The sequence below is a fragment of the Scyliorhinus canicula genome, chromosome 15 (assembly GCF_902713615.1).
Source record: "Scyliorhinus canicula chromosome 15, sScyCan1.1, whole genome shotgun sequence".
NCBI classification, from domain to species: Eukaryota; Metazoa; Chordata; class Chondrichthyes; order Carcharhiniformes; family Scyliorhinidae; genus Scyliorhinus; species Scyliorhinus canicula.
The window spans coordinates 10,009,984-10,034,424 of record NC_052160.1 but is presented as its reverse complement, the minus strand read 5'-3'; the positions used below and the strand labels follow the sequence as shown (position 1 = coordinate 10,034,424).

At 49.4% G+C, this 24,441-nt stretch overlaps 1 protein-coding gene across 2 annotated transcripts in view; it reads right to left on the bottom strand.

The window, feature by feature from the left end:
• si:dkeyp-72e1.9 (syntaxin-binding protein 4) overlaps window positions 1-24,441 on the bottom strand; it is an 88,047-nt gene that overhangs the window by 62,083 nt on the left and 1,523 nt on the right. For both annotated transcript variants that reach the window (XM_038819783.1, XM_038819784.1), the window contains exons 2-3: window positions 7,372-7,445; window positions 158-253 (exon numbers count right to left, since the gene is read on the bottom strand). In XM_038819783.1, coding sequence (XP_038675711.1) covers window positions 158-253; window positions 7,372-7,445 — 170 coding nt within the window. The remainder of the gene's footprint in view (window positions 1-157; window positions 254-7,371; window positions 7,446-24,441) is intronic.

Sequence of the window (24,441 nt, the reverse complement as noted above, 5' to 3'; positions counted from 1 at the left end):
TTGGCTCTGGAGTTTCTTTTTCCAACATCGATGACGTCATAATAAAGCAAGCTGCAGTTATATTATAATTGATGTTAAATAATTATCTGAATGTTTTGTATTGGTGCCATGTTACATTTCCTGAACAGTAACTCATGGCTGAATAATGGTCACTCACCGTCTACTGAAGCAAGGCCACCGGGAAGAATCCTTTTCACATACACTCCATACTCTTCGCCACTCAGTTCCTTCACTCCTCCAATCACCTTGATTCCTGCAACAACAGTTAACTCACACTGAAGCTGTCTATATTCTCAGTTTTGCACACGACATACCGTTAAAGGTGTTAATATCCAGGTTATTTGAACCCTCTTTGAGAGGACATTCTGCGAGTGCATTTTTTTTGTTGCAAAAACAACCCCCCGCCGGGTCGGAGAATAGCCGGGGGCGGCGTGAATCATGCCCCGCCGCTCCGATGCCGGCTGCCGAATTCTCCGGCGCAGATTTGATGCTGCGCCGGTCGGGGGCCGTTGGCAGTGGCTACCCCCCCCAGTGATTCTCCGGCCCCCGATGGGCCAAGCGGCCGCCCGTTTCCAGCCAGTCCCGCCTGCGTGGTTTAGACCAGGTCCGTACCGGCGGGACCTAGCTCTGTGGGCGGCCTGCGGAGTCCTCGGGGGAGGGATCTGGCCCCGGAGGGGGGGTCCACGGTGGCCTGGCGATCGGGGCCCACTGATCTGCGGGCAGGCCTGTGCCATGGGGGCAATCTCTCCCTCCGCACCGGCCTGTGTGAAGCTCCGCCATGCCTGGCGCGGAGAAGAAACCCCCTGAGAATGCACTGGAAACGCGCCAGCGGTTCTGCGCATGCGGCGGATCACGCTGGCGCTCCTGCGCATGCGCCAACTTGCGCAGGCTGGCGGAGGCCCTTCGGCAAATTGGACAAATTTGAGTTCTCCCTCAGTGTACCCGAACAGGTGCCGGAGTGTGGCGACTAGGGGATTTTCACAGTAACTTCATAGCGGTGGTAATGTGGGCAATAATAAAGATTATTAATATATTATCAAAATCTACCATGCAGCGCAACTTTCTCACAATGTTTCAATACGTCAAGAAACGCAGAGTGTCCGCGTGCAATGGTTTCTGTCATGAAGGATTCCATGTGGAGCATCTTCCGGGCGGCCCAACGCCGGAGTGGTTCACGCCACTCCTTGGTGCCGGTACAGCCCACCCTGCCGGATACCGGAGAATCCCGGCCAATTTGTTTTTGGGATTGGCGATGGAATTTACCTGTAAAGGGATCCTCACCTGGTCCCGGAGTTAGATCACTCGGATGCGATACTTCTATTATGCAACATACATGTTGGGTGTTGGGCGAAATTTCCTGCTCCCGCCGGCAGTGGGGATAGTGATGGGCGGGGGAACAAGGTTTGGCAGGAGGTCAAAAGTCAGCTTCCCGATGCCGGGAAATTAGTTTGGGATCTTGTTCTCCCACATTTTACGGCGGTTTAAAGGCGGGTCAGGTTTTCTGCAAAGCCATGTGAGAAACCCCATTGACATCTCATGAATGATCATAAAAAGGCTAACGCACCGGGCAGCACGTGGCACAGTGGTTAACACTGTTGCCTATGGTGCTGAGGACCCGGGTTCGATCCCGGCCCTGGGTCACTGTCCGTGTGGAGTTTGCACATTCTCCCTGTGCCTGCGTGGGTTCTCCCCCACAACCCAAAGATGTGCAGGCTAGGTGGATTGGCCATGCTAAATTGCCCCTTAAGTGGAAACAAAATATTTGGATACTCTAAATTTATTTTAAAAAAAGGCTAACACACTGGAATCATAATAATAATCTTTATTAGTGTCACTAGTCGGCTTACATTAACACTGCAGTGAAGTTACTGTGAAAAGCCTCTAGTTCGGGTACACAGAGGGAGAATTCAGAATGTCCAATTCACTAACAAGCACGTCTTTCGGGAATTGTGGGTGGAAATCGGAGCACCCGGAAGAAACCCACGCAGACACGGGGAGAACGTGCTGACTCCGCACAGACAGTGACCCAAGCCTGGAATCGAACCTGGGACCCTGGAGCTGTGAAGCAACAGTGCTTGCCACTGTGCTACCATGCCACCCAATCCAGCTTCCCCTCCGAATTAAATGCCCCCCCAGTGGGAATTTAGAAGATCCTGTTTCACGTGCGTACATTGGTGGCATGCACCTGGTGAAGGAGGCTTCTTCCTGACCTTCAGGTCCGTCGAGGCTGCTTTTGCCTTCTTGCAGATCGCCGCTAGGTGCCAGTAGCCAAACCTGCGCCAAGGCTGGAATCGGTACGCAGGGCCTGGGGTGTGGAACGGAGGGGCAGAGGGTGGACAGGGGAGGAGGACGAAGGCTGGAAGGAGGATGATCTGGAGGTCCTGGAATGCAGTCTGTAAATGGCTGTCTGGGCGCTGTTTAAATATGGCGGCTGGACTATGAGGTAACAGCGGAGTGGACAGGAGGAGGCCCACCCCATCACGAGGTTCAACGTGCTTCTGACTGGTGTGTACTGAATGAACTGAGCAGCACATGAGCTTACATGTGCTGAGCAGCACATGAGCCACCCCACTATCCAGCGGAAGACACACAACGCTCCCTCACACCACTGGACCTTAGTCTCTAGAATGGAAAATTCCAGCCATTAATACACAGCTTCTGTTGGTCAGATATTAAATAGCACTGCTTTTTATAGAGGGGATCCCCACTCTGTGTTTCAAATCATCAATAATACAGGTTTTCAGAGGGGTCAACTCGTTAACAGGAGATTAAATGGTTTAGGTAATGAATCAGAAACTTCCAGTGGATAGAGAAGAATTATCAGAGCAACGACCCACAAATATTCCCTTGGTCTCCCTCAGGTCAACTTACATTTTTCTCTCCAACAATAGGTGGCATACTTGTGTTTGTTGACATTATCAAACTACGAGCTAAATCACGGGAATGCATGTTTTGAAATGCGCAATTTCAATTTATAGAAAGAAAGATTTACATTTATATAGCACCTTCCACAATTACGAGGCGTCTCAAACGGGGAGAGAGGGTTGTAGAAGGTTCAATGTACTCGGGCCCCTGCCTGAAGAATCCTGCTTCAGACACCAGGAAGTAAGGCTTCATTGTCAAGAGTATATCGATCTCATATCTGCATTCATACAGAAATTGTAGGGTATTGTATGGAGCTGACACCATCTGTGTCCAACTCTGAACGGACCCTGGCTCCGGGTCATGTGCCTTCTTACATCACTGTGTGGGCGGTACTGGCCTCAGTTTAACCCTGTAGATACCAGGTTCTACTTCTACTACACTGCTCTAGGAGGACCTGGGCTCCCCTCGCAGGTTTTGCCTTTGTTGTTACTGGTCGCCCTCAAGTGGCCGCCTCTGAATTTGGAAACCCACCCCGCACTCCCCTCCGGGACGAGGTTCCAGTGACTGCAGCCCCGAGAAACACTCCGCTATTCAACAGCCCTTTGCAGATTGGCCGTTTGCAGACTGGGGCGCTATTTCTATCGTCAGCCACGATCTTCCCCACGCCCCTTTTGAGGGCCCCCCCTCACTTTATGGCAACCCCCTCCCTCATCTCCCACCCAACCTTGGTGATGCCCCTGGGAGCCCCCCCCCCCTCTAATTGGCAAGCCCATCCTCCTCCCCCCCCGGGTCTGACCCCTGGAAGTGCCAATCTGGCACCCAGGCACTGCCGGCTTGGCACCCTGGCAGTGCCACCTGGGCACGAATTGGGTGACGCGCAATCAGCCTGGCGTCCGCGCGCAGAGCCCAATTTGGGGCTCTCGCGCAATATTCCCCCCCCCCCACCTTCCCCGGTCTTTGTGGACGCAAAGAGTCCCGTGTTCGGAACTCTGACTGGAGACCAATGCTTCAACATCAGGGGGAGCAGGCGGTGCAGGCAGAGTGTGGAAGTGTGGAGAGGCTTCTGGCACCAACAGAAAGACTCCATCATTAGCGTGTCACTCTTAATTCACTGGTGAGGCTGGGCAAAATGGGTTTAAATCCTGGACAAATCCGCAGCCCTTCACTGGAGCATCTTCTGTCGAAAAGTCCCAAATGGACATATTCCAATTCTAAAATAAGTTGGCGGTAGAATGACCAAAGGGAAAGAAGTGATCAAGTATTTTATTCAATCGACCTTTTCCCTAATACCTGTCAATAGTGAGGATCTGGCAAGTAGGCTAATCGTGACACTGGGGCTGGTAATGGCAGCAATAAGTGCAGTGGCTTGGAATCAATTATCCAGATCTGTCTGATCTGATTTACCTAAGGCCTAGTCCATGTGACATCAGAATAATCTGTGTCCTTGTATTAGGTGCCTAACTGCATTAGAAAGACACAAGGTCACTCTGGCCTGCTTTGCAGTCAGTCGATGATAGGAGTGATGTGTCATTCACTGCAGAGTACCAAAACAATACAATTTATTCGCTATACTTTTTGATAAGCTGTTATAATGTCGAAGTCCTCCCACGCCTGCACAATGAAATAAATCAAACATTTCTCCATCACGAGGAGCGGTCATCTCACCCAATAATGTCTACTTTTTGCCATACTCATTTAACCCGCTCTGATTGAAGTTCATGGTTATTATTGGGGGAGACGGTGGCGCCGTGGCAACGTCACTGGATTAGTAACCTAAAGGCTAATGTCCTGGAGACAAGGGTTCAATATCCCACCACGACAGCTGATGGAATATAAATTCAACTAATGATCCGGAATTGCAAAGCTCGTCTCAGTAACGAGGACTGTGAAACTACCGGCGATTGTCGTAAAAACCCATCTGCTTTACTAATGTCTTTCAGGGAAGGGAATCTGCCATCCTTCCCTGGTCTGGCCTACAAGTGACTCCAGACCCACAGCAATGTGCTTGATTCTTAACTGGCCCCCTCTGGAAGGGCTCAATTCAAGGGCAATTAGGGATGAGCAACACGTGCTGACCCAGTCAGCAACTCCCACACATCCCATGAAAAGATATATTTTTAAAAAACAAACGCCATTTGATGCGCTATCAATGAACACAGAAACGAAGGAGTAGTCCGAATCGAAGGCTTTAATCTACAAGAAGTGCGCCCAGCAGCAGGCGTACAGAAATAACCTGACTGCTGGAGAACACGGGTTCTTATACCCTGCCTCATAGGCGGAGCTACCTTCCTCTCGACCAATGAGAATTCAACACCTGGGCCAATGGGCAGCGAGCCTTCTGCACCAATGGCAGCTCACACTTCCAGGTACCGTAATACCCCTAGTCATACTACCACACCATTTGATTTGTAATTCATTTTCATGTTGAACTTTTTCTTGGTTTCCGTTGCCTTTATGGGTGAGGCCGTGGTGGCCAGTGTTAATCCTTTCTGACCAATTCCCAAGTGGCAAGATTCCAGTCTCGGGGAAGGGTGAACAGAGAGTGCAATATTTAGGATGGAATTAAGGCCGGTCTACCACCTACCGGACACAAATCAGGAGTGTGATAGGATACTCCCAATTTGCCTGGTTGGCTACAGCTCCAACACTCAAGAAGCTCCACACCATCCAGGACAAAGCAGCCCCGCTTCATTGGCGCCCCATCCATAAACAGACATTCATTCCCTCCACCTCTGAAGCACAGTGTGGACCATCTACAAGATGCACAGCAGTAACTCACCAAGGTTCCTTAGGCAGCATCTTCCAAACCCACGACCACTACCATCTAGAAGGACAAGAGCAGCAGATGCCTGGGAACCCCACCGCCTGGAGGTTCCTCTCCAAGACACTCACCACCCTGACTTGGAAACATGTTGCCGTTCCTTCACCGTCGCTGGGGCAAAATCCTGGAATTCGCTCCCTAACAGCACTGTGGGTGTACCTACACCACATGGACAGTGGTTCAAGAAGGCAGCTCACCACCACCTTCTGAAGGGCAACTAGGGATGGACAATAAATGCTGGTCGAACCACGTACATCCCATAAATGAATTTTTAAAAATCTCTCTCTACTGCAGAAGAGCAACCATAAAGCAAGGGAGGGAGAAACAAGAAGGAACAAAAAGAACACAAGCGACCTTTCATCTAAATTGCTCCCAAACCACTGGTAAAGAGTTGGCATTTCTGTACACTCTTCAAAACCAAATCATTTACAGCTAAGTCCTGCCAACTGGAGCACCTCAAGCTGTTCCCTCACCACTTCATTGCATTTGAATCTCACTTCCTGAGATTATTGGAGTGTCAAATGGGATTTGCATGTTGTACTCATAATGGCAAATCTGATTCTTACAAAGTGGCATGTTGGAACTGTCTAGCATGGTGCTTATCCCTGCTTCATTATGACCAACAGCTGAAGTCGAACCAACATCAGATATGCTCTTGAATATAACTTGGCACTGAGGAGGCTAAACTCTTACATTCTTTCTATTAGTTGCAACAAGTTGCTGAACATACACACAACAGAGACCCCCACGTCCAATTCCGGGCCTGTGCCAAGCTGCCGTTTGGAGCTGTGAAGGTTTTACATTGGTCTTTGTGGGCCTTGAATAGGAAGGGGCAATATTCCATTTTGTGATGTTGCGCCCGGCAATGTCTGCCGGGAGTGTGGGGATTTTGGATCAGAACAGAATTGGTATTGGCTGCGGCACCTGCACGGCTGAATAATCCATGGTTAGGGACGGACTTGAATACTCAGCATTTGGTCAAAGTGCCAGAGTGCGATCGGCGTTCGTGGAACCAATCCCAGTGAAAAATCAAACCTTGCAAAGACTCACTGGTCAGGGGAAAAGGAACGTCTTGCAGCCATTTTTGTATGAACAGGTATAAACATGGAACATTTCTTCCTGTGCTATGGATACGAAAATCACTGATACATTTACAAAGAGCAGTAAATATGATTGTGACGTCTAAATTTTCAGAATGTTATGCCTCCATTTGCAATGCAACAAAGTTGTTATTCAATCGCCAGAAAGAATAATAATAATAATAATAACCTTGATTACTGTCACAAGTAGGCTTACATTAACACTGCAATGAAGTTACTGTGAAAATCCCCCTAGTCGCCACACTCCGGCGCCTGTTCGGGTACACAGAGGGAGAATTCAGAATGTCCAATTCGCCAAACAAGCACGTCTTTCAGGACTTGTGGGAGGAAACCGGAGCACCCGGAGGAAACCCACGCAGACACGGGGAGAACGTGCAGACTCCGCACAGACAGAGTCCCAAGCCGGGAATCGAACCCGGGTCCCTGGCACTGTGAAGCAACAGTGCTAACCTCTGTGCTACCGTGCCACCCATAATGAGAGTCATTCACAAATGCACATGACAAAACACCCTTTCCTTTCCCCGTGAGGTGTTTCTCTTCTTCAACGCAAAGGGAATGTTTTGGGCGTATCACAGGATCACTTACCCAGTCCATTCTCGCAGTCTGTAAAGTCTACACAGAGGACTCTTCGGTCGATTCCATAGGGGCCCAGCAACGTCCTGGAATAGAAGAAACAATTGTACGGATTGAGCACTGGGCTGCTGATGAAAGAGAGACAACTTTAGTTTGAGAAAAATTGCCACCGTCCAGAGCTGGTGGATTATGCATGAGGATGGAGTCTCAGACGTCAATCTGTACTCTCAACAGGGCGATGCCACAGAATTGAATCTTCAGGTTCAAATAGATGGAAAGTTTGAAATTAGGCCATCAGAATTGATGCAATTCCAAACATCAAAGTCCTCAGTCCTGTCATCAAGACCACATTAAAAAAGTCACAGCATTTCAAAAGTATTTAATTGGCTGTAAAATGCTTTGGTATCTGTTTAGATCATGACAAAAAGAGGTGATTATTGGGGATTTTGCCAGGAGTGGAGAATTGTTTCATGTTATAATGATATAATACCTCGGGCTTACTTACTGTACAAGACATAAGCACCGATCACTCATAAGGGATTGGGTAAACACATTGTGAGTTCATTTATTAAGATTAGGCGTATAAGAACAGATATACATAAGTATATAGCTTGAAGACTTCAAAGCTGTGTGTGCGTGTGGATGTGTGTGCGTGTGGATGTGTGTGCGTGCGTGCACGTATGTGTGTGTGTGCGGGCATGTGTGCATGTATGTGTGTGTGTGTGCGGGCATGTGTGCATGTATGTGTGTGTGTGCGGGCATGTGTGCATGTATGTGTGTGTGTGCGTGCGTGCATGTATGTGTGTGTGTGCGGGCATGTGTGCATGTATGTGTGCGACCGTGTGTGTGTGCCCTCTGCTCAAAGCAAAAATGAAACTAAGAGCGGGATTTCTGGCCCTCCCATTGATGAGATCTTCCAGGTCCATCGAAGTCGCAGAGGGTTACCCAGCGGGCAGAGCGGGTGTGCCAAGCAAAAGCCCATGGGTGGGATTCTCCGTCCCGCCGTACCCGTTTTCTGGTGCGGCGTACCCCCGCCGGCAGCGGGGTCCTCCGTCTCGCTAGTCAACCAATAGGGTTTCCCGACTGTGGGCACCCCCCACGCCGCCATCGGGAAATCCGCGGGTGTGAGGGCGCTGCCGGCGAAAGGGAGGATCCCGCCGATAGAGAATCCTGCCCATAGACTCCCAGTGGCCAGTGGCCTTCCACACCTACTGCAGGAAAACCTGACACGGTGGGGGGTGGGGTCGTGCTGGGGGGGGGGGGGGGGGGGGTGGTGGTGGAAGGAAGGGAGGATCCCGCCGACAGAATCCTGCCCATAGACTCCCAGTGGCCAGTGGCCTTCCACACCTACTGCAGGAAAACCTGACACAGTGGGGGGTGGGGTCGTGCTGGGGGGGGGGGGGGGGGGGGGGGGGGGGGGGAGAGAGGGGGGGGGGAGGGAAGGGAGGATCCCGCCGACAGAGAATCCTGCCCATAGACTCCCAGTGGCCAATGGCCTTCCACACCTACTGCAGGAAAACCTGACACGGTGGGGGGGGGGGGGATGTTGGCCTAAGCTTAGATCATATGACACATTTCCCTTCTAGTGATGATGACATCCTTTAAAGACGTATTACAATATTTTTCTTTTCTAAAAGAAAGGTTTTATGGCCGGGATTGTTTTCTCCGCAACTGAGGAAGCTGCGGGGAGATTTAATTGAAGTTTATAAAATGATGACGGGTCGAGATAGAGTGTGAAAACAGGACCGGTTACCCTTAGCAGAGAGGGCAACCACTAGTTGCATCGATTATAAATCCTCATTGCTTCGAAAAAATACACGGACGTGTATTTGAAGTACCCTAACCTACAGACCAAGAGCTGGAAAGTGGGATGAGTATGGATGGCTCATTTGGGCTGGCACCGAATTAAAGGGCTGAATGGCCTCTTTCTGCATTCTAAACATCTCTGATTCCATAAATTCATTTTTTCTTTGCATGTTTGTTCATTTAAAATTTTCTTTAGTTGACCCTCAAAGGTTTCCGATTCTCAACTCTTTTCAAATTCATCCGGACACATTCTCGCACCACGAAGATGTTATCTTACCCCAGGTGCTGATTCCGTGGGGTTTTGAGAATTGCTAATTTCTCACCTTAAACCTTAGCTTGGCATTTCTAAGATATTTTTAGACGAACTTTGTCGGTGGTTCTGGAGGTTTAATGGAACGCCGAGCTTTGTTAATTGAGGGGCAATGAAATTGAAATGAATGAATATCGCTTATCGTCACGAGTAGGCTTCAAATGAAGTTACTGTGAAAAGCCCCTAGTCGCCACATTCCGGCGCCTGTTCGGGGAGGCTGGTACGGGAATTGAACCTGTGCTGCTGGCCTGCCTTGGTCTGCTTTCAAAGCCAGCGATTTAGCCCTGTTCTAAACCAGCCCCAATGAGGGCAGTTTGTACCGTTGGCTATTCACAATTACCATTAAAACGGACTAAAATGAACTTCCCAGATCACGTTCAGATCTTTCCGTGAAGTTCAAAGTCATTTTTTTTTCCCTGTCATGGTTTGACGGTTGCATTGTTTTTTCGGCTGTGTGCGCCGCAAAACAGAACTACACCAAGAAAATTCTGGAAACAAATGTACTGTCTAGCCGCTCTTTGGAAAAAAAAGAATAAATCCTCCGGTGCACAGTGGCTAGCACTGCGGCCTCACCGCGCCAGGGACCCGGGTTCGATTCAGGCCTCGGGTGACTGTCAGTGTGGAGTTTGAACATCTCCCCGTGTGTGCGTGGGTTTCCTCCGGGTACTCCGGTTTCTTCCCCAGTCCAAAGATGTGCAGGTTAGGTGGATTGGCCATGATAAATTGCTCCTTCATGTCCAAAGGTCAGGTGGGGTTACGGGTATAGGGTGGTGAAGTGGGCCTCTGTAAGGTGCACATTCTGAGGGTCGGTGCAGACCCGATGGACCGAATGGCCTCCTTCTGCACTACGGGTGTGCTGTGATGCTATAAATAGCTACACCCAGCTGAGACGAGCACATTCCCATTGCCAATAAGAGACTGTGTTGGGGAGGGATGTTGGGGAGGGATGAACAGAAGCCCCCTCCCAGGCAGCATTGGGCCCACCGAACGCTGCGGCTGATGCAGCAGGCTAATGAGCCACCATGGGCGGTGATAGGTTGTTTCCGCAGCTACCAGACGAAGGAGCGGGTTCTGAACAGGGCCAAAGAAAACCGGGATGTGAGGTGGGAAGGAAACAGCATCCGGGTTTATCAAGATGCCGGAGCAGAGATAGCAAAGAGGCGTGTGACCTTCAATAGGGCAAAGTCGGTGCTGTATAAAAGCGGAGTGTGTTTCGGTGTGGTGTACCCGGCGAGACTGAGAGTCACCCATAACTCAAAGGATCTTTTCGAGGTGGCAGAGAAGGCGGAGGCTTTTGTCAAAAAACAAGGCCGTGGACAGAATTGAGAAGGTTTGAATGAGACTTCGATGGGGGTTGATGGGGTCGGATTGTTTGGGCATGTTTTACCATTTTTGTATGTATGTTTGGTTAACTGGGGTTTATTGTTCTGTATTGGAGTGTATATGTTGTTGGGGAAGTGATGGAGGGGCGAGGGCAAACAAATTGGGGGTAAGGCCCCGGGACCAGACAGGTTCCCGGTGGAGTTTTACAAGACATTTGTGGGACAGCTGGTGCTGTTTTTAGCGAGGATGTTCGAGGACTCGGTAACACGAGATTCCTTGCCTGAGACGCTGATGCAAGCATCAATTTCACTTCTATTAAAAAAGGATAAGGACCCCGTGGAATGTGGGTCGTACCGCCCTATTTCTCTACTTCATGTGGATGCCTAGATACTGGCCAAGCTGTCAACACTGATGTTGGAACCATGACTTCCTCAGGTTATTGGGGAAGATCAGATAGGTTTTGTCAAAGGTTGGCAATTGTCATCTAATGTGCGCCAATTGCTAAAAGTGGTGCTCTCCCAGTCTGAGGGGCCCGAACAAGAGGTAATCATCTCATTTGATGCCAAAAAAGCATTTGATAGGTTAGAATGGGGATATCACTTTGTCGTCTTGGAGAGGTTCGGATTGGGGCCTAAGTTTGTGTCTTGGATACAACTGTTGTACAAGGCCCCATCAGTTAGCATCCACACCAATACCATGAGCTCAGGGTACTTCTAATTAAAACGAGAAACAAGACGGGTGCCCTATGTCCCCCCTGAATTAGTCTAGCCTGGTAGGTAGCATCAAGACCGATCTCCAAAGGTGGTACAATTTTCCCTGTCCGTGGCGGGCAGGGTCCAGTCAATTCAGATGAATATTTTGCCAAGGCTTTTGTCTTTGTTCCGGTGTTTGCCAATTTTCCTCCCTAAATCCTTTTGTGGGGGAGTCGAGAAGTTGAGTAACATCCTTTATATGGACGGGCAAGACCGTGGAGATTCGTAGGGCAGTTCTTCAAACGGATAGACAGTCGGGGCGGGAGGGTGGCCTGGCGTTGCTGAGTCTGACCCCTAATATGGCCACTAAGGGCCAGGGCTCCAGTTCAATCTTCAGAATGGTCGATACGGTGCGAAAGAAAGATACCCAGAAACCCATGAGCTTGGGACAAGACCAAAACATGCGCACGTGGTTTCTCTGTTTTGGTTTTTTTTAAAAGTGCATGTATAGCGTTTACCAATGTTTTATTATAATCTGTCTAGAACCCTCGGGCTGCATGCCCAATTTCGGCTGGCCTTCTCCCCTTGGGTCATTGTCTGTGCGGAGTCTGCACTTTCTCCTCATGTCTGCATGGGGGGTCAGCATGGTGGTGGACTGGGTTAGCCCTGCTGCCTCACAACGCCGAGGTCTCACGGCGCCGAGGTCCCAGGTTCGATCCCGGCTCTGGGTCACTGTCCATGTGGAGTCCGCACATTCTCCCCGTGTTTGTGTGGGTTTCGCCCCCACAACCCAAAGGTGTGCAGGGTAGGTGGATTGAACATGCTAAATTGCCCCTTAATTGGAAACAAATTAATTGGGTACTCTAAATTTATATTGTAAAAAAAAATGTCAGCGCGTGTTTCCTCCGGGTGCTCCGGTTTCCTCCAACAGTTCAAAGATGTGCAGGTCAGGTGGATTGGCGGTGCTAAATTGCCCCTTAGTGGGGTGGGGTTACGGGAATAGGGTGGGGAGTGGGCGTAGGCAAGGTGCTCTTTCAAAGGGTGGGTGCAGACTCGATGGGCTGAATGGCCTCCTACTGTAGGAATTATCCGATTCTATGCAGTCATCCAAGTCACTAATGAATAATGGGAATAATTGAGTAATTGAACTTCTTGAGTGTTGTTGGAGCTGCACTTATACAGGCAAGTGGAGAGTATTCTATCATTTTTAAAAAATAAATTTAGAGTACCCAATTATTTTTTTCCAATTAAGGGGCAATTTAGCGCGGCCAATCCCATATCTTTGGGTTGGTGGGGGGGAAACCCATGCAGATACGGGGAGAATGTGCAAACACCAAACAGGCAGTGACCCTGGACCGGGATCGAACACAGTCCTCAGCGCCGGAGGAGACGATGCTATTATGCTCCTAACTTATGCCTTGTTGATGGTGGACAGGCTTTGGGGAGTCAGGAGATGAGCCTTCAGGATTCCTAGCCTCTATCCTGCTCTTGTTGCCACAGTATTTAGATAGCTAGTCCAGTTTTGTTACTGGTCAGTGGTAACCCCACCCCCCCAGGATGTTGATAATGGGGGATTCAGCGATGGTAATGCCATCGAATGTGAAGTGAAAGTGGTTAGATTCTCTCTTGTTGGAGATGGCCATTGCCTGGTGGTGCAAATGTTACTTGCCTCTTATCAGCCCAAGCCTGAATATTGCCCAGGTTTAGTGGCACATGGCCACAGAGGGTGAATAACTACAATTATAGCCAGAATGATAGCAAACTGATTGTAATCTACAGAATATTTGATGAAATTGCTTTCTGGAGACTGGTACTGTGAATAGACACAAAAATAACATTAAGGAAACACTTAGCAGACAAAGCAATTGAAAAGGAGGGTGCAAGTGGCGGAGACAGAGAAGGTGGTGAAGATCATTGGAAGGAAAGATGGGGTGGGGAACTCGTCTATCACAGTAGATACGCTGACGGAGGTCACGGCACTGGAGGTCGAGAGACAATTCGACAAGCATTTTGAAAAGCAAGGAAGGGAGATGATGGAGACCCTCAAAACATTTGTTGAGGATGAGCTGGGCCCGATAAAACAGATTGGGAAAACTCTGGGGGTGGTGAAAGAGCATTGAGAAGTGCTGAAGGGGGATGGAGGAGATTTAGCGACCAAATAGCCTCGCTGGAAGCTGAGGTGTTGGTGGTGGAGGAGAGGAATAAGACCCTGAGGGCGAACGTTGAGGACCTGGAGAACAAGTCGAAGAGGCAGAACCTCAGGATCGTGGGGTTGCCGGAGGGTGTGGAGGGCCAGGGACCGAGTGCTTTGCCCAAGGTGTTTGCAAAGTTGTTGAGGAGGGATTTATTTTTGGCCTTTGGGTTAGGATGGGAATGGGGTCGGGATCTGGTGTGACTGTCTTGTGGGGACCATGAATTGGATCCAATTTGAAGTGGTTTTTGGAGCAAGCAAGGAGCTGGATGAGGGGTTTGCCCCTGTCCACTCTAAGGATTGGCTTCGTAACTCTGAGAAAGGAATTTTTAAAAACGGTGTTGGGGAGGGATGAACAGAAGCCCCCTCCCAGGCAGCTTTGGGCCTACCGAACGCTGCGGCTGATGCAGCAGGCTAATGAGCCACCATGGGTGGTGATAGGTTGTTTCCGCAGCTACCAGACGAAGGAGCGGGTCCTGAACAGGGCCAAAGAAAACCGGGATGTGAGGTGGGAAGGAAACAGCATCCGGGTTTATCAAGACGCCGGAGCAGAGATAGCAAAGAGGCGTATGACCTTCAATAGGGCAAAGTCGGTGCTGTATAAAAGCGGAGTGTGTTTCGGTGTGGTGTACCCGGCGAGATTGAGAGTCACCCATAACTCAAAGGATCTTTTCGAGGTGGCAGAGGAGGCGGAGGCTTTTGTCAAAAAACAAGGCCGTGGACAGAATTGAGAAGGTTTGAATGAGACTTCGATGGGGGTTGATGGGGTCGGATTGTTTGGGCATGTTTTACCATTTTTGTATGTATGTTTGGTTAACTGGGGTTTATTGTTCTATATTGGAGTGTATATGTTGTTGGGGAAGTGATGGAGGGGAGAGGGCAAACAAATTGGGGGTAAGGCCCCGGGACCAGACAGGTTCCCGGTGGAGTTTTACAAGACATTTGTGGGACAGCTGGTGCTGTTTTTAGCGAGGATGTTCGAGGACTCGGTAACACGGGATTCCTTGCCTGAGACGCTGATGCAAGCATCAATTTCACTTCTATTAAAAAAGGATAAGGACCCCGTGGAATGTGGGTCGTACCGCCCTATTTCTCTACTTCATGTGGATGCCTAGATACTGGCCAAGCTGTCAACACTGATGTTGGAACCATGACTTCCTCAGGTTATTGAGGAAGATCAGATAGGTTTTGTCAAAGGTTGGCAATTGTCATCTAATGTGCGCCGATTGCTAAAAGTGGTGCTGTCCCTGTCTGAGGGGCCCGAACAAGAGGTAATGATCTCATTTGATGCCAAAAAAGCATTTGATAGGTTAGAATGGGGATATCACTTTGTCGTCTTGGAGAGGTTCGGATTGGGGCCTAAGTTTGTGTCTTGGATACGACTGTTGTACAAGGCCCCATCAGTTAGCATCCACACCAATACCATGAGCTCAGGGTACTTCTAATTAAAAAGAGAAACAAGGCGGGTGCCCTATGTCCCCCTGAATTAGTCTAGCCTGGTAGGTAGCGTCAAGACCGATCTGCAAAGGTGGGACAATCTTCCCTGTCCGTGGCGGGCAGGGTCCAGTCAATTAAGATGAATATTTTGCCAAGGCTTTTGTCTTTGTTCCAGTGTTTGCCGATTTTCCTCCCTAAATCCTTTTGTGGGGGAGTCGAGAAGTTGAGTAACATCCTTTATATGGGCGGGCAAGACCGTGGAGATTCTTAGGGCAGTCTTTCAAACGGATAGACAGTCGGGGCGGGAGGGTGGCCTGGCGTTGCTGAGTCTGACCCCTAATATGGCCACTAAGGGCCAGGGCTCCAGTTCAATCTTCAGAATGGTCGATACGGTGCGAAAGAAAGATACCCAGAAACCCATGAGCTTGGGACAAGACCAAAACATGCGCACGTGGTTTCTCTGTTTTGGTTTTTTTTAAAAGTGCATGTATAACGTTTACCAATGTTTTATTATAATCCCTCTAGAACCCTCGGGCTGCATGCCCAATTTTGGCTGGCCTTCTCCCCTTGGGTCATTGTCTGTGCGGAGTCTGCACTTTCTCCTCATGTCTGCATGGGGGGTCAGCATGGTGGTGGACTGGGTTAGCCCTGCTGCCTCACAACGCCGAGGTCTCACGCCGCCGAGGTCCCAGGTTCGATCCTGGCTCTGGGTCACTGTCCATGTGGAGTTCGCACATTGTCCCCGTGTTTGCGTGGGTTTCGCCCCCACAACCCAAAGGTGTGCAGGGTAGGTGGATTGAACATGCTAAATTGCCCCTTAATTGGAAACAAATTAATTGGGTACTCTAAATTTATATTGTAAAAAAAAATGTCAGCGCAGGTTTCCTCCGGGTGCTCCGGTTTCCTCCAACAGTTCAAAGATGTGCAGGTCAGGTGGATTGGCGGTGCTAAATTGCCCCTTAGTGGGGTGGGGTTACGGGAATAGGGTGGGGAGTGGGCGTAGGCAAGGTGCTCTTTCAAAGGGTGGGTGCAGACTCGATGGGCTGAATGGCCTCCTACTGTAGGAATTATCCGATTCTATGCAGTCATCCAAGTCACTAATGAATAATGGGAATAATTGAGTAATTGAACTTCTTGAGTGTTGTTGGAGCTGCACTTATACAGGCAAGTGGAGAGTATTCTATCATTTAAAAAAAATAAATTTAGAGTACCCAATTATTTTTTTCCAATTAAGGGGCAATTTAGTGCGGCCAATCCCATATCTTTGGGTTGGTGGGGGGGAAACCCATGCAGATACGGGGAGAATGTGCAAACACCAAACAGGCAGTGACCCTGGACCGGGATCGAACACAGTCCTCAGCGCCGGAGGAGACGATGCTATTATGCTCCTAACTTATGCCTTGTTGATGGTGGACAGGCTTTGGGGAGTCAGGAGATGAGCCTTCAGGATTCCTAGCCTCTATCCTGCTCTTGTTGCCACAGTATTTAGATAGCTAGTCCAGTTTTGTTACTGGTCAGTGGTAACCCCACCCCCCCAGGATGTTGATAGTGGGGGATTCAGCGATGGTAATGCCATCGAATGTGAAGTGAAAGTAGTTAGATTCTCTCTTGTTGGAGATGGCCATTGCCTGGTGGTGCAAATGTTACTTGCCTCTTATCAGCCCAAGCCTGAATATTGCCCAGGTTTAGTGGCACATGGCCACAGAGGGTGAATAACTACAATTATAGCCAGAATGATAGCAAACTGATTGTAATCTACAGAATATTTGATGAAATTGCTTTCTGGAGACTGGTACTGTGAATAGACACAAAAATAACATTAAGGAAACACTTAGCAGACAAAGCAATTCCTGTGAGTATATCTCCATTACTAATACACGTTAAAGTCCTGCATTAGATATATCTTAGGTTTTATAAATAAAAAAGCTTCAGCTTTTAAACAACACCCAAATGTTAGGTCTTATCTATGAACTGGCCCTTGGGAAGTATGTTTCCAGGGGTGTTTAATTGCTGTAACCTGATTTGATACATGTTTGTAACAAAATACATTTTTAAAAATAGATCATGGGCAGGTGAATGATTGACTACGCTAAGGGGGATCTAATTAATTTGTTTCATCTAGTTGAACATAGGTACACACATTGCCTACTTCTGAATTAGGTCTTCCTTTACCTTGTTCTTTCATGGCCTGCAATTCTATTTGCTCCTTTGTAACAAAAATCACAAATAGTGGTCAAAAAACTAATTGGATCCCACCCCCCCCCCCCCCCCCCCCCCACCACAAAGAACAGAACCCTGAATTATTTTAATTCCAATGAAGTTGTTGAGCATTAAAATCCTTCAGCAAGGAAGTGCTCTGTGGCGCATGTCAATATAGAGTTTAAAAACTTGGATTAAAATTTTTTTTCGCAGACCCAACATTTTTAAAAGCACTACAGTATAGCAGTTATTGGATAGGCACATGGAGCACACCAGAATGACAGGGTGTGGGATAGCTTGATCTTGGTTTCGGACAATGCTCGGCAAAACATCGAGGACCGAAGGGCCTGTTCTGTGCTGTACTGTTCTATGTTCGATGTTCTATGTTCTATTCCCCTTTGAACATACAGAACGCAGTGAGTACCCGATGCTGGACAAAGTAATCAATATCGGCAACTTTCAATTTCATGATACAGAGACCAGGATTTTCTCAGGCATGTAAGGGGGTGCTGGGGAAGAGGGGGGGGGGGGGGGAGTGGGGGGGGGGGGGTGGTTTATAGTCGCGTAGGGGGTGGGAAGGTTTTGGGTGGGGGGGGGGGGCGTCCAGTGCCAACTCACACGTTCTGCCCCGGTGTAAATCGTTGACCTCCATTCGTCACTGGAGGCCTGTCCTTATCACGCTGCCCTGTGGCTTACTCTCCGGGACCCTCCTGGGTCAGGACATTCCTCCTGGCCCCGACCGCTTCCAGGAGCCTCCCCAGGTCCGCATCTCCAAACCTTGGGGATGGTCGTCTGGGCGCCATGGCTGCGAGCTGAGTGGGGTTGACTGTGCAAGGAGGTATTTAAGTGCTGCTCGACCTTGCTAGTGTGGGTGGGGGGTGCTGGCAAACGCGATCCCGGTGAATCGGCTGGCAAACCATGGTTTGTGGCATGAAATCCTTAAGTGGACCAATTAATGTTGTACTGTGGTGACACTCTCGCCCGGCCGTGTGCCGGGAAGCTCGCGACAGTTAGAAAACGTTTCGTTGAATCACGCCCAATTTATTCCCTTCTCCCTTTTGATACTTTGTAAGAAATTGACCTTTGAGTTCCACGCTAGCCAATTGGAACCAAAGCAGAATTCTTCTTATTCTTCTTCGGCGATCACTCGCTAACGAGTGTGATTGTCCACCTCAGAAACTCCATGTTCCTGGTCACAGGTTCTGCGGGTCCTTGCGCGGCTGATGGGCCCGATCCTGGAGTCGCATCTCCGACTCCACATTTGGCAGGTGTTTCCGAGAGTTGGGATCGGTCCTTGGACTCTAGATCGCTGGAGTTCCTTTCTCAGGCTCCTTTTCCGGGACCCGTCCTGCCGTCAGGTGTCCTTGAAGAATTGTGTCCCTTCAATCGGGGCGTTCCTCCAAGTAAATGAGCAAACATTTACTGACACAAATAATTGAAAACCTGCCTTCGAAGAAGTCTTTTTAAATATTATTATTCCATTTGTGTGTTCATCATCACTGACAGGAAATCAGACGTCCCACATCACAACAATATCGACACTTCAAAAGCACTGATTTGGCCGTAAAGCGTTTTGATACTTGAGCTTGTGAAGACGTTGTATAAAATGTCAGTCTGTTCTTCCTGTACGGATCTACAGTCCGATTGAGTCCATGGCCAAGGTAAGATAATATAACTGAGGTAAAGTCCCCTAGCAAACCCCACCAGCCTCCTACTGTGACTCCAATGGGCGACCAGCAAGCTCCCAAGGGAAATGGCAGACCGGCCACACTTCAGGCACTTCAGGGCAGCACGGTAGCATTGTGGATAGCACAATCGCTTCACAGCTCCAGGGTCCCAGGTTCGATTCCGGCTTGGGTCACTGTCTGTGCGGAGTCTGCACATCCTCCCCGTGTGTGCGTGGGTTTCCTCCGGGCGCTCCGGTTTCCTCCCACAGTCCAAAGATGTGCGGGTTAGGTGGATTGACCATGCTAAATTGCCCTTAGTGTCCAAAATTGCCCTTAGTGTTGGGTGGGGTTACTGGGTTATGGGGATAGGGTGGAGTTGTTGACCTTGGGTAGGGTGCTCTTTCCAAGAGCCGGTGCAGACTTGATGGGCCGAATGGCCTCCTTCTGCACTGTAAATTCTATGATAAATTCTATGATAACTTCTCCTCTGGGTATAGTTGGTCTCTCACTCGAGTTATGCTGGAAAAACGATGGAGATTCCGAGGAATTTCAGCCCCGGCGTTGGTTCAAAAAATAATTACTAAGGTGAACGGAATGTTGGCCTATATCTCAAGACACCTGAATACACTGGGGATGACGCTGTGTCACAGATGCCCAGAGCTCTGATTAGGACCAGTTGGAAGCAACGTAGGCAAAATAGAGCTAGGATGTTGTTACGACACCTTGGGCGAGCGCGTGATCAATTCCAGCCCCACTTGACCCGGAGCCATGACACAATCGAATTAACCAACAATTCTTAGAAAAACACCCAAAGTCTCTGGCCCTTGGCTGCCTAATAATTACAGTCACCAGGTTTGTAAATTTGAACGCAAATACTTTTTGTCTACGTGCCCAGGTCTCGCCTCTGCTTTCCCTTGGTCTCTGGAAATCGTCCCATTGAGGCAGGGTCTAAGCACCACCTGTTACCGGGCAGAACACGGCCTTTTGGCCAATTCGTTGGCCACCAGCCAGCCAATCGAACTGAGTCCCGCCCCATCTCTTGGGTGTCGAAAAGCCTGGGTCTTGCACTCCAAAGCTGGCAGCACCGTATACTATGTTGCAACTTCTTCATTCTCTCTTGACTCAAAGATACATGTCCATTAAGCATCCATGGATCAAAAATGATAATGACAAAACTAAAGAAAGGGGAAATAAGGGAATCAACAGGAAGGAACCTTACTAACCTCCTTCCCTAAAGGAATGAAATGAAAGGGCACGGATGTTCTGTTATGAGGTATGCAAGACGTAAATCACAAACACACGTCCATCCAACCCCATTATGTACATTCTCTTCTGAGTCTCTACTCTGGGTCAGCCCTTAAACACCTTACAAAGCATCCACAATCACTTTATCCTTTCCGGAAATGTATACAATTTTAACATTGATTTGTTGCAATAATAAACTCATCGGAATAATCTTGAGTTCCGGGTTTTAAACTTCTCTGTAAACGCAATTGGATTATGGTCTGTATAAACTAAGCTTTGTTTATTGTCATGCCAGACATATACTTCAAAGTGCTGAAGAGCTAGTAGCAATGATAAGGCTTCCTTTTCAATGGTGGAATGCATTCTCTGGCACGGACTTGGTTTTTTCTCTCTATTCCTGCATCGTCGTCTGGTAGTAGCTCTGGTTACTGGCACCTGTGGCCTTGTTAAATGGTCTGGAAAACCCCGGGATGGCCAGCATCAGTTCACTTAATATGGTCCTTAACTTCTGAAACACAGCTCGGCGGTCCGTGGACCACACCATTTTCACTCACTTCCCCAGCACGCTGGTTAAAGGTGATGCTTAGTGCTGGCATTCGGTACACATTTCCTACAGAAGGGGGCGGCGTGGTTGCGCAGTGGTTAGCACTGCTGCTTCACAGGGCCGAGGACCCGGGTTCGATCCCGGCCCCGGGTCACTGTCCGTGTGGAGTTTGCACATTCTCCCCGTGTCTGCGTGGGTCTCACCCCCATAACCCAAAGATGTGCAGGGTAGGTGGATTGGCCACACTAAATTGCCCTTTAATTGGGAAAAAAAATAATTGGGTACTCTAAATTTCTATAAAAATGTCCTATAGATTCCGCATATACCCAGGAACCTCATCATTTTTGGTTTTGATTTGGGGACGGGAAGGTCTATCAATGCCCTTACTTACTGTGAGGCAAACTTTCTTATGTATAATCTGAATGGGCCAATATGTCAGAGGATTAACAATACCTTGTAACTATAGTATTTTGCACCAAACAACATGTCCATCTGGGTTTAAGTCTCACCCTTGGCTCTGTTGGTCGCACCCTCGAGTCGCTGGTCATGGGTTCAAACCCAACTCCAGAAACTCAAGCTCATGGTCTAGGCTGATACCTCTGTGCAGTACAGAGGGTGCGCTGTACTTTAGGAGGCGCTGTATCTCGGCCTTGTTTGTTCCCTCTGCTGGGTAACAGATCCCACTGTACCATCTTGAAGGAGAGCGAGGAAATTCTCTCTGGTGTCCCGGCGATGGTCTCTGGTGTTACATTTCACGCAGGGAATCCGAGTTGCTGTGGCAACCAGTCTTTTACATACATGTTGTAGCCCGGAGCTATGGATAGTGATGGTCGAGGGTCCAACATTCTTTCCATCACATGGCTGACCAGGAATCTCTCCCGTTCTTACCGGCTGCCATTGGCGTGTTTGGAAGGATTTTGCAGGTTGACATACACCCTGTTTGGCCGGGTTATGAAGGCATCTTCAATGACCATCAAGCCCTGGGGTGGGATTCAAACCCAGGTCTTCTGGCTCAGATGCAGCGGCGCCACCCACTGCGCCACAAGAAGCCCTCCCCACCCCACCAACCTTACCACTGGTGTTGAAGGGTTATGGAGAACGGGCAGGAAAGTGGGGTTGAAGCCAAGAGGAGATCAGCCATGATCGTACTGGAAAACGAGTGGCAGAGAATTAGTTCCCCACACAGTTCTGACCTCAGCTACAGAAGCATTGACAGTGGTGACGTATTACCTGGATATAGCTTGGACAGATTGACAGGCGGGTCGACCAACGGCACGCGCAGGTGTTTCTTGAGATTGTCATTTTCAGTGAACGGTGTAGCAATTAGCCGTAAGCTGCACCTCTCCATCAGGGAACGCTGTGTGGAGGGAGGGGGAGTAATAGGGATAGGGGAGTCTTGGGCAACAGAGGAACAAACTTTTCCCTGGGTTGTTTAGGTATTCCGGAGGTGACCAGGGTGGCGTCTTCTCCTGGAATGCTGGCTAAGTCCACACTCAGGGCATCTTAGCAAAGGGGTTGAAGTTTGCGTTAAGAGCTGCAGCTCGGAGGATTGTTTTTAAAAATAATATTTGTATTAAGGTATTTGAAAATTTTATAAAAATATCATTAACAATGACATTTCCACCCCATCCCAATCTTCACACACCCCAACCATAAAACAACAATCCCCCCCCCCCAGGCCAATCTTCACACACCCCAACCATAAAACAACAATCCCCCCCCCCCACCCCCAGCCCAATCTTCACACACCCCAACCATAAAACAACAATCCGACCCTCTCCCCCCCCCCAGCAACAATCCCCCCCCCTCCCCCCAGCCCAATCTTCACACACCCCAACCATAAAACAACAATCCGGCCCCCCCCCAGCCCAATCATCACACACCCCAACCATAAAACAACAATCCCCCCCCCCCCACCCCCAGCCCAATCTTCACACACCCCAACCATAAAACAACAATCCACCCCCCCCCCCCCCCCCCCCCACCCCCCCACCCTTGGAATTTTCCCCGTGAAAGGCGACGAATGGCTGCCACCTTCCGGTGAACCCGGCCATTGACCCTCTTAAGGCGAACTTTATTTTCTTGAGACTGAGAAACCCAGCCATGTCGCTAACCCAGGTCTCTACACGCGGGGGCTTTGAGTCCCTCCACATTAATAAGATCCGTCTCCGGACTACCAGGGAGGTAAAGACCAAGACGTTGGCCTCTTTCCCCCCCTGAACTCCCAGCTCTTCCGACACCCCAAAGATCTCTACCTCCGGATTCGGCATCACCCGTATTTTTAGCACCGTGGACATTGCCTTCGCAAAACCCTCTGAGCTTCGGGCAAGCCCAAAACATGTGGACATGATTTGCTGGGCTTCCCGTGCACCTCGCACACCTGTGCTCTCCCCCAAAAAACCTGCTAGCTTGGAGGATTTTTAGGGATCTGGTTGACTCCTAGTTTGCCCGCTAATGCTCAGTAAGGAGGCTAAAGTCCGTCCAGCAGTACACAAGTCGCGTTAGTGCTGTTCAAAGTTCTATCACCTTTCACTTGCTGCTGGAGGTTTGTAGAGGAGTTTTCCAGCACTTTGGGTGACTTTCTGGGACATTTGATCAAGACAGGCCTGTCAATATTTATGCTGGCAATTCTGTTCGGACAATAGTAGTGAATGCTGTGCCTCTCTCCCTCATTAGAGTCTATATAGGAGACGCCAGGAAGAAGAGTGCGCTTGCAAACCGGTCTTACCAGGAGCAAGACCAGCTGTTGCAGAAGAGGGGAACAGGAGGATGAGCTGGTATCCTTCCACGCGGATACAGGACATCTTTCGTCCTCTGACCTCCTCCACTAGGACTCTCAGTCCAAGGTGCTACCTGTTAATTCCAATATGGTGAGTAATAATGGGTTGGAGATTAGCCTGTACCTTAGAACAGGTTTATTTCCAAGACAGTAACGTCACAGACTCTCACGGTTCCTCCCAGGCACACAGGGTGAACTGGTTTATATAATGTTGTCATGACTCCCTGACCCTTCCCCAGTTGGGGGACAACTGCGCTTAGTTACCAACTTAAAGCGTCCAATCAGTTGCAGCACAAATTCAACACTAGCACCACCCTCACTCACTTGGTTCCTCAGCCATCCTGATATGTGTCCACGCCCGCAGTGCAAGCGGATGTGTGGAACCCACAATCACTGCTCCACGGAAACCCTATTTAATCAGCGCTTGTACATTAAACATGGCCTGTTTCGCAACCAAGCAAATTCCCAGCATGGTCATCAGCAATAGGGACTAAAAGTTGCACGTTAAAACCAGACTTTAAACAGGTGGGCTGGATTCACTGTTTCAGGGACTATGGGCGCGATTCTCCGATTGCGGGACAGAGTGTCCGTGCCGTTGTGTACGCCGTCGTGTTTCATGACACCGCGAAACGGGCGCGGGCAGTAGCGATTCTGTCCCTCACAGGGGGCCAGCAGGGCACTGGAGCAGTTCATGCCATTCCAGCCTCAGTTCCTGGTGCGCACTGGGGGCGACGCCAACCCACGAAGGTGCAGTAGCGACGCACCAACCCGCGCATGCTCCGGCCCCGACGCAACATGTGGGCTCCGATCGCGGGCCAGACCCCATTGGAGCCCCTCTGCAGGGGGCTAGCAGGGAGCTGTCGTGAATCTGGCAGCTCCAGCTGCCGAT